General features: G+C 43.5%; 1 protein-coding gene across 17 annotated transcripts in view; it reads left to right on the top strand.

The window, feature by feature from the left end:
• SAP130 (Sin3A associated protein 130) overlaps positions 1-7,781 on the top strand; it is a 48,896-nt gene extending 41,115 nt beyond the window's left edge. For 9 of the 17 annotated variants that reach the window (XM_077290926.1, XM_077290925.1, XM_077290913.1 and 6 more), the window contains 9 exons: positions 57-380; positions 612-789; positions 896-1,000; positions 1,984-2,297; positions 4,137-4,382; positions 4,584-4,709; positions 4,977-5,080; positions 5,170-5,283; positions 7,012-7,781. In XM_077290926.1, the coding sequence (XP_077147041.1) occupies positions 57-380; positions 612-789; positions 896-1,000; positions 1,984-2,297; positions 4,137-4,382; positions 4,584-4,709; positions 4,977-5,080; positions 5,170-5,283; positions 7,012-7,170 (1,670 nt within the window). In that variant the 3' untranslated portion in view covers positions 7,171-7,781. Of the gene's footprint in view, positions 1-56; positions 381-611; positions 790-895; positions 1,001-1,983; positions 2,298-4,133; positions 4,383-4,583; positions 4,710-4,976; positions 5,081-5,169; positions 5,284-7,011 lie in introns of all 17 variants that reach the window. The other 8 variants (XM_077290927.1, XM_077290921.1, XM_077290910.1 and 5 more) reach the window with 1 other exon arrangement.
• The last annotated feature ends 2,850 nt before the right edge of the window (positions 7,782-10,631 follow it).

The following is a 10,631-nucleotide window of genomic DNA, read 5'->3' as shown; positions in this document are numbered from 1 at the left end:
ATAATGATGTATAACTGAACCAGTCGTGTAGAATAATCTTTGCATTTACATTTTAGTTTCAGCTCAAGCTCCAAATTCTGCCATCACAGCCCAGTCTGTGGCTTCCACGGTCCATTTGAACCCCATGCAGCTGATAAACGTGGACACATCTCACACCCGTCACATACAAGGAATTCAGCCGGCACCAGTTGGCGCACAAGGGATGCAGCCTACACCTTTCAGTACCCAAGGAATCCAAGCTACGCCGATTGGTGCCCAGGGAATCCAACCTCCTCCGATCAGCAGCCAAGGAATTCATCCTGCAGGGTCCATCACCACTCAGGGGGTCCCGGCCCCTTCAGTTAACTCTCAGCAAGCCTCAAGTGATGCAAAGCCTTCTGGTATTGTCTTTTCTAATGACTTAGTTTCCTCATTATTTTAAAGACTCGTAGCATTTTCTCTTTGTTAAAACTGCTTTACTTTTTTAAAGTGAAACCCGTCTTTAGTGTGACTGCAAGACGCACATTTGTCTGTTGTACGTGAATTACATAGTGCCATGTGTGTTGTGATCAGGTAGAATGTATTGCTTTACATTAATTATTGTTTTCCCCCCTTTCCTTTCGTCTTTCTAGTTGTTCTCGCAGAAGGAGCCACAATAGTTGCCAATCCCCTAAATAGTGCTTTCACTACTGCACCTGCTGGTGCTACAGTCATGCAGGGTCACAATCAAAGTCCGGGTATTGGTAGTGCCCCTGCCCAGGGCTCCTCGCCACGACCTAGCATCTTACGCAAGAAGCCTGCTACTGATGGGTAAGGTAATAGGGAGGTGGTATCCTCTGCTAAATATATGGCCATATCATGATGAATTTGTTGCCATGTATATACTTGTTTGTTTTTCTTTGTCCCTCACTAACAGGTTGTCTGTTCGTAAAAGCCTTATTCCCCCTCATCCAGGAGATGCAGTAAGCCCTCGGCATGACAGCGCTCTGCGAAGCACCTCTGCTTCCCCTCGACCTGCTGGGTAATTGCAATTAACTATTATTTAATTGGCATGCAGCGAATAAGCTTTATACACATGTAAACGAGCTCTCCTATTGAAAGCAGAAGACTTTCCCTAATGTCACCTGCTACCTATGTAAGCCACTGCCCAACTCTTACCAGCAGTACCTCCACAAGGAGAACTAGTACCTACCGAAACGTGTCAACATTAGATGTAGACTTCCAACTATGCATTCATTTGCCTGGATCTCACTTGGAAACTTCTGAGCTCTTCTGTGTTTGGACCTTCTGGTGGCCTGGTTGTATACTGTGTATAGGCTCGGGGCATTTGTGGGAATATTAATAATGTGTCAGTGCTTTGTAGAATGTCTTCAGTCATAAGCTATTTTCTTTAAAGGGTTTAAGCTTTGGTTCCACCTTTTCACATGTCCAGGTAAGGCTTCTTTCACATTTCCGTCGGCCCGACGGACGTTGTGAAAATTCGGCACAACGTGGGCAGCGGATGCAGTTTTTCAACGCATCTGCTGCCCATTCTAAAGTACGGGGAGGAGGAGGCGAAGTTCCGGCCATTCATGTGCGGTAGGAATTGCAGGACCCAACGTACGAAAAAAAACGTTCCCTTGAACGTTTTTTTGCTGCGACGGCCCGCCAAATACCGACGCATCCAGTGCATGACGTATGTAACGTGTGTCCATACGTCAGGATGCGTCGGTAATACAAGTCTATGTGCAAAAAACTCATCCTGCGGGCAACTTTGACGACGCATTGCGACGGACAGCAAAAGACGCAAATCTGAGGCTGGGTCTTAGGCTTCTTTCACATTTCCAAGAACAGCAAGTGGTTGTCAGAGGAAGTTAGATACATTGCAGGCTCCATTAACCTTGTATCTGTCATCAATATTATGTCTTATGTTTTATGCTCCTAGAGATTCTATATGTGTATTTTATGTACTATAGATACTGTATATATGTAGTACATTATTATTTATTTTTTTTTACAATGTAGTGCGAAACCTAAAGCTGAACTTCACATCTCTGTGGCACCAGGAGTGACTGGTGATCCGGGCACAGGTGGCGAGCAGCCCAGTGCAGCTGCATCTCTCCCTTCTTCTCATCACCCCGCAGCTGCCGTCCCCAGCCCTCCATCTCAGCCTGCGCCTGGACCGCTCCCCAGCAGCATTCACGTCCCCCCAGCTGCCGTCCCCACCTTACCAGCGCCTCCACCTCTTATGAGCAGTGCACCTTCTGGAGCCGCTGTCCCCTCTGAAGCCAAAGTGAAGGAAGAAGCCGAGCCAATGGACACAGCCAGGCCAATTTCAGGTATACAGTCTTGTTTTTACTACCTTCCCTGATAAGCTATTGGAACTAATGTGAACAAATAAGAAATGGCCGTAAGACTTACCATTATTGTTTTTAATGCAGTCATGTCAAATTTTGCTTTAATTGTGTTTAGAAATGTCTCTCAATGGAGACAGCTCCGGTAGTTATTTAAATGCTAATATAGTGCAGCATAGGAGATCATTATCTGCCGATATTTTCATTTGATTTAATATAAAATGGTGTGACATATTATTTAGTATTCATGTAACAGAAGCGGCATGGAGCCTGATGGCAGTAGCCCATGTTACCTTGAAGGGAGCCCTATGTTTTATTACATCTTAAAATGTATTTACCGTATATACTCGAGTATAAGCCGACCCAAGTATAAGCCGAGACCCCTAATTTTGCCCCAAAAACTGGGAAAACTTAATGACTCGAGTATAAGCCTGAGGTGGGAAATGTAGCAGCTACTGGTAAATTTCAAAAATAGATACCAATAAAAGTAAAATTAATTGAGACATCAGTAGGTTACGTGTTCTTGAATATCCATGTTGAATCAGGAGCCCCATATAATGCTCCATACAGTTCATGATGGCCCCATAAGATGCTCCATAATAAAATTTGCCCCATAAAATGCTCCATAAAGTTTATGATGGGGCCCCATAAGATGCTCCATAGATAATGTGCCCCATACAATGCTGCATAGGTTGATTATGGCCCCATAAGATGCTCCATAGATACATTTGCCCCATAGCCGGCTGCTGCGATAAAAAAAAAAAATCGCATACTCACCTCTTGTGCTGAGCAGGCCCCCGGCATTTGCAATATTCACCTGTCTGCGTTCCACCGCTGTCTTCCGTGTCTTTCGCAGTGTCTGTTGAGGCAGAGGGCGGCGCGCAGACGAATCGCGTCATCGCGCCCTCTGACCTGAACGTCACAGGCAGAGGACGCAGAAGACACAACGGCACCCAGCGGTGGAACGCGGACAGGTGAATATCGCGCAATACTCACCCTCCAGTCCCCATTATACTCACCTGCTCCCGGCACGGTCCCTAGCCGCTTCTCACTGACAGGTGATCTTCGGCGCCCGCAGCTTCTTCCTCTGTTCAGCGGTCACATCGTACCGCACATTAAAGTAATGAATATGCATCCATATTCATTACTTTAATGAGCGGTACCACGTGACCGCTGAACAGAGGAAGAAGCTGCGGGCGAAGCAGGAACGTGCAGAGACGCACCAGGAGCAGGTAAGTATGATTTGACAGCTACCGCTCCCCCACCTACCCCCTGGGAATGACTCGAGTATAAGCCGAGAGGGGCAATTTCAGCCCCCAAAAATGGGCTGAAAATCTCGACTTATACTCGAGTATATACGGTATGTTGAAAAATGGTATCCGATCTACTGCCAGGCTGTTATACAGCAGAAGGGGCTGATCAGTTTGATAAATAGTTTTTGTGGGAGAAGTTTCAATAAAACTTGCTTTTTATTCAGTGAAATCCCTGGTGTTTGTATGTATACGAGTCCAGTGGGCGGTCCTACGAGTGATCTACAGTCTTTCCTGTATGACTGTGCAGAGATAGCGGTCGATCACTAGTAGGACCGCCCACTGGACTCCTACATACAAACATCGGGGATGTCACTGAATAAAATGCAGCTTCTATTGAATCTTTTACCAGCAATCCCATACATCGTTGTTCTCAGCTTCTCCTTCTCTATACCATGCTGTCCATAGATCAGACTGCATGTACAGGATCCTTCTAATTTGAGTCTTTGTATAATTTACTTAATAGGCTGAACTGGGTATAACACACATTATCCATTTTGTTTTCTCCCAGCAGTGCCTCCTCTGACTTCAGGATCCATCTCTTCCCCACTAGCTTTGTTGGCCAATAACATCTCTGTTCCTGCTGGTGAATTACCACCGGGAGCTTCACCCCGTAAAAAGCCTCGCAAACAGCAGCATGTTATATCCACAGAGGAAGGTGATATGATGGAGACCAACAGTACAGATGAGGAGAGATGTCACATAAAACCTCTAACATCTCGGCCAGAGAAACGCAAGTCCCCACCCAAGGAGTACATAGGTATTGTCTGCCATTTGTATCATACAAAAGTGCCGAGTGGTAGTGTCCTGAGGATTCGTTTTCCCAAAAACCGACTTCTGTGTGCAAAAACAAATGGAAATTATATGTATCTTTTCTGTGAACAGGACTTTTTAAAGTGATGTTAAACACAAGGTTTCAGTGCATCTAAACCACTTGTGGCATTTCTTTTCTTGTTTTCAGATGAAGAAGGTGTACGTTATGTCCCAGTTAAACCTCGACCCCCAATTACACTTCTGCGGCATTATCGCAATCCGTGGAAAGCTGCTTATCATCATTTCCAGCGTTATAGTGATGTACGGGTCAAAGGTAAGTAACTGGAGAGAGCAGAATTAATGTTCATTTTATTTTGCCAAAGTGGGAAACTCCTCTCCAATAATTTGCAGTGTGTATATACATCCATAATTACAGAAATATAGAGAACTTGTGTACAGTATATTCTATAAATTCATGACCTATTGAGGTCCAGACTCAAAATTACCAGTGTACTGTGTCAGACAAGTTTCAGCTCTGCGCTCTAGGAGCAGAGCGACCTTTTTCATCAAAAGCTGATATTAACGTTGCACTTCTTTGCAGAAGAGAAGAAGTTGACGTTACAGGAGATTGCCAACCAGAAAGGGATCGCTTGCCGTGTGCAAGGCTGGAAGACTCATCTCTGTGCTGCCCAGCTTCTCCAATTGGTAAATGTCATAGTTTGGAAACAGTTGTAATATTCTTTTCCTTTCCCTTTGTTGGATCACGCACATTAATCCACACATTTCCCTTTCAGACTAAACTAGAGCAGGATGTGTTCGATCGTCTAACTGTGCTACAAGAAGGTCTAATTCCTAAAAAGAAAACCGCCACAGATGACGATTTGCACAGGATCAATGAACTTATACAGGTACTGTGTTTTGTTTTTTTTTTGTATACAAGAGGTTTCTAAGTCATCAGCAGAATGTTTTATTCTAGCATTTTTTTGCCTCTTAAATCATAGGTATTTCCTTTTGAGGCTTAACTGGGTAACCCCTTTTTAAAAGGGATGGTCCAGGTCTCAGAAGAAAAGTCTGCAGTCATTGTGGCTGCAACAAGGCGTTGTATAGTCACTTGTAGTGATGAGCGTGCGTGCTCGGATAAGGTGTTATCCAAGCATGCTTGAGTGCTAATAAACTATCTTCGGCGTGCTCTAGTACTATGTTCAAGTCGCCATGGCTGCATGTCTCGCGGCTGTTTGACAGCCGCAACACATACAGGTATAACACACAGGCAATCCCTGCATGTGTTGCGGCTGTAGAGCACCCGCGAGACATGCAACCATGGTGACTTGAACATAGTATTAGAGCATGCCGAAGATACTTTATTAGCACCCAAGCATGCTTGGATAACACCTTATCAGAGCATGCACTCTCATCACTAGTCACTTGTATAGGATTTCTCCTGTGGCTCGTCTCATTAGAAGAAGATTGAGAGAAGCGCAGGAGTATGCCAATGGCTACCCACCTGCACAAGGATTACAGGGGGTTTGTGAAAGTGTGCACATCCCACACAGTCACCATTCAGCAGTTATGTAGCATGACTGCAGACTTTTCTTCTGAGACCGAACAACGCCTTTAACAGCTAAAGTGCGCCATATAAAATTAAAAAAACCTCCAGGACTGACTCCGTTCTTCTCATGGAAAAATGACCATCTGGAGAGACAGCGCTGTCATCAATGGAATGGCACCAGCCTGGAAGATAAGTATTTGTTTTTGTTTTGTTTCCATTAGTTTTAGATGGCACACTCTAGCTGTTAGAGTTGTCCAATAGAGAATCCCCTTTTAAAGAAAAAATGTTACAAGTGCTTCTCACTAAATTAGAATGTGGGTTATGGGTTTCTAGATCACGGAGGAAAAGAATCTTCGTGACACATGTCTCCCCTCACATACAGTGCCAGTGACCCTGTCACAAGTGTGTCAATGACTGCCTTCTGGACATCTGTCAAGTCAGCAGTCTTCTCCATGATTGTGGAGCTACTGTAACTGACAAAGGGACCTTTTTAAATGCTTAGGAAGCCTTTGCAGGGGTTTTTAATTATTCTAATTTATTGAGATAATGACTTTTGGGTTTTCATTGGCTGTAAGCCGTAATCATCAACATTAACAGAAATAAACACTTGAAATAGATCACTCTGTTTGTAATGACTATATAATGAGTTTCACTTTTTGTATTGAAGAGCTGAAACGAACTTTTTGATGATATTATTTAGTGAGAAGCACCTGTATGTATCCGAGATGCTCATTTTCTCCAATGATTACAAAATGTTTGAGACTATGTAACTAACTATTGCGAGCACTAAGCTTCCTAGCGGCATTGAAAAAAGGTTTTGATGTCTGGGACGTAATTGGTTCTGCAGCCAAAGGTGGCCATGTTGGATCTTATTTGAAGATCGGCATGGTCCCCTAAAATACAGAATTGATGATGTGTCATTTATTAAAGACATGTCATCAGAACTTTTGTCCTAGGCTGCTCATTCTGTACTTTGCTGAATCTTTTTTTTTTTGTTTGTTGCTCAATTATACATTTTTAGCATTCAGCATTTTCCGGACAGCTGTCTTATCGCAATAACATTTACACGTTGTTCATTTTTCTGCAGGGTAACATGCAGCGCTGTAAACTAGTGATGGATCAGATAACCGAATCCCGGGACTGCATGCTTAAAGTACTTGATCACAAGGACCGTGTCCTAAAATTACTGAACAAGAGTGGAACATCCCGCAGGCTTTCCAAAGTAAAACACAAAGACAAAGTGTGAGCTGAGGACGGATTACTTCCAGTTTACCCGAGAACATTGCATACTTGCAGTTCATGTAGGGTTACTCTGACAGCAGACCGCTCATCTAAAACGTGTATATAATTTTTTTTTTTTTTTTTTTTAAATGGACGAGCAATGAGCCCAGTTAGGCTTCATTTCTATATTCTTGGCCTGCTTCAGGACTGATGGCTTGTGTCTTTTTGTTTTCGGACTTAAAAATTCTTTCTCATCCATGAGGAAGCCTTTCATTTATTACCTGGTGCTGTGTATGGGAACTGGTTTTTTTTTTTTTTTGTTTGTTTTTCTGTGTGTGTGACACATGCTCGTGTATAGTGTGTTTTTCCCCTTTATGTGCACACACACTTTAAAAGTGATTTTTCTTTTTTTTAATTTGTGCTCCATGTTTTGAAGAGTTTCCTTTCTTAAGGCACCACACAGTCAATTGCAGAATGTTATTGTATCGCTGTTAATGTAGTGCCCTAATTATATTTGTGTCAGTGTCTTAAAAAAAAAAAAAAAAAAAATCACGTATGTACAGACCCACTACATTTCATTTTTATGTAACTGCTTAACGCTTTCTTCTCTAGTATTTCTATAAATCTGTGCTGGACAAAATGATTACGTATTCATTTTTGATACCTTTCAATCATTTGCTCCATTGCTGACACTGTAAGCAACTTTACTGTGTAAGGAAATTAGTGGAGGTGTGTGTGTGTCGAACTAGGGGGCTAAGCCCTAATGTATCACTGTTCCCTGTATGTAGTGGGAAAACCCCTTTAATTTAGGTGTTAAAATTCAAAGGAGTTTTCCACTTTATTTTAACAAAATTTCATGATTTTGTGGCATTTACTATCACAGAGGGTATAAAAGGTCCAGAGCCTATTTTCTCCAGTTTAAAAATAAATAAATAAATGTTTCCAATTTAAGGAAGCTGATGATTTGGTGACATGCTCCTCCGTCATCAGCCATGTTGAGAACAGGAAACATGCTGTCTATGGGGAAGCCTGTACTATTAAGTGCAGGAGAACCTGTAAACCTATGTTAATCCATTCACAATCTTGCACATATCCATATGTCCAGGTTGGCAAGTACTTAACGACCTTGGACATATGGATACGTCTAGGCGATTTTTGCACTTGAGATTGCCGCCTGGTGTTCAGCTAAGATGACAGCTAACACCCAGCACTCACTGCCAGGAGCCGTGCACGCACCGCTCACAGCAGTTTAACCCTTTAAATGCTGCCATTGATATAGATCGCAGCATTTAGAAGGCAGGCAGAGCTCTGATCAGTGCCCCCGCGTCATTATTATGAGGGGCTGATTGCTGCCATGGTGACCAAATGTCGTCATGACGACATCTGGGTCACCAGGCACTAGCAAGTTAGTTAGATCATGCACCGTGCATGATCTAACTAATTTATGTCTGCAGCACTGACGGGTTATAAAGCCTAGCAATGCTCCTTCATTGCTATGCTTTATAACTGCGATCAGAGCTGTCAAAGTCCCATAGTGGAACAAAGTTAACAAAAAATTGAACATTTTTTTTTAATTATTTTTAAAAAATCACAAAATAAAACAAGTACACCTATTTGGCATCGCTGCGTCCGGAATGACCCGACCTATAAAACTGTTACACTAGTTAACCCCTTCAGTGAACACCATTAAAAATAAATGAAGCAAAAAAAACTAATTTTTCATACCACCAAACAAAAAATGGAATAAAATGTGATCAAAAAGACGAAAGTAAATAAAAATTATATCGCTGAAAGCATCTTGCCCCGCAAAAACAAGCTGCCATGTAGCTTAATCAGCAGAAAAATTAGATACAGCTCTCAGAATAAAGCGATGCAAAAATAATTTTTTTCTATAAAAGTTTTTGTTTTAAACACTAAAACTATATAAATATGATATCGCTGTAATCATTCTGACACAAAGAATTAAGCTGAATTTTCAATTTTACCACACACTGAACGGCATTAAAAAAAAAATCCTGAATTCCTGGTGTGTGTTCATTCTGCCTCCCAAAAATCGGAATGGAAAGTGATTAAAAAATGTTGTGACCGAAAATGGAACCAATAAAAATTTCAGGTTGTCCTGCAAAAACAAGCCCTTGGATGACTGCTGAAATATGGAAAAATTATAGCTCCTAAATATAGCAATGCAGAAACTTGTTTTTGCATAAAAAAGCATCTTTTAGTGTGTGACAGCAGCCAAACCTAAAAACCAAATTAATGTGGTATCGCTGTAATCACACCGACCCGAATAAAGTCATCTAGTCACTTATACTGCAGGAGAAAAGGCGTAAAAAATAATTATTTCTTTACCTACTATTGACTTGTTCATTCTGCCTCCCAAAGATCACAGTAAGGGTATGTTTCCACGTTCAGGAAACGCTGCGTGTTTGATGCTGCGCAGAGCCGCAGCGTCAAACACGCAGCGCACAGATGTTACAGCATAGTGGAGGGGATTTTATCAAATCCTGTCTCCACTATGCGTGGTAACACGCACCCGGAGGCCCTGTGATTCCGGACATGCGGCGCGTTTTTTAAGATCGCAGCATGTTCGTTTACCTTGCGGCGACGCTACGCTGCCACAAGGTATATCACAGGGCCCTATGTGTGGGGTGCGATGATGCCGGATGTGTGCAATGAACACATCCGGCATCATCACGTCACAGAAGGGGGCGGGGCTTAGGGCGGAGCGGGTTTGCCGCTCCATCCAAACCGCCGGCCATCCTGAAGGTGGACACGTACCCTAAGGGTACTGTCACACAGTGCCATTTTGATCGCTACGACGGTACGATTCGTGACGTTCTAGCGATATCGTTACGATATCGCAGTGTCTGACACGCAGCAGCGATCAGGGACCCTGCTGAGAATCGTACGTCGTAGCAGATCGTTTGGAACTTTCTTTCGTCGCTTGATCACCCGCTGACATCGCTGGATCGTTGTGTGTGACAGCGATCCAGCGATGTGTTCGCTTGTAACCAGGGTAAACATCGGGTAACTAAGCGCAGGGCCGCGCTTAGTAACCCGATGTTTACCGTGGTTACCAGCGTAAACGTAAAAAAAACAAACAGTACATACTTACATTCCGGTGTCTGTCCTCCGGCGTCTCAGCTTCTCTGCACTGTGAGCGCCGGCCAGCCAGAAAGCGAGCACAGCGGTGACGTCTGACGTCACCGCTCTGCTTTCCGGCCGCTGTGCTTACACAGTGCAGAGAAGCTGAGACGCCGGGGGACAGACACCGGAATGTGAGTATGTACTGTTTGGGTTTTTTTACGTTTACGCTGGTAACCAGGGTAAACATCGGGTTACTAAGCACGGCCCTGCGCTTAGTAACCCGATGTTTACCCTGGTTACCCGGGGACTTCGGCATCGCTCCAGCGCCGTGATTGCACCGTGTGACCGCAGTCTACGACGCTGGAGCGATAATCATACGATCGCTGCGACGTCACGGAT

This window comes from Ranitomeya variabilis, chromosome 2 (genome assembly GCF_051348905.1).
Source record: "Ranitomeya variabilis isolate aRanVar5 chromosome 2, aRanVar5.hap1, whole genome shotgun sequence".
In the NCBI taxonomy this organism is placed as follows: domain Eukaryota; kingdom Metazoa; phylum Chordata; class Amphibia; order Anura; family Dendrobatidae; genus Ranitomeya; species Ranitomeya variabilis.
The sequence above is the reverse complement of the archived record's forward strand: the minus strand, read 5'-3'. Positions and strand labels throughout refer to the sequence as shown.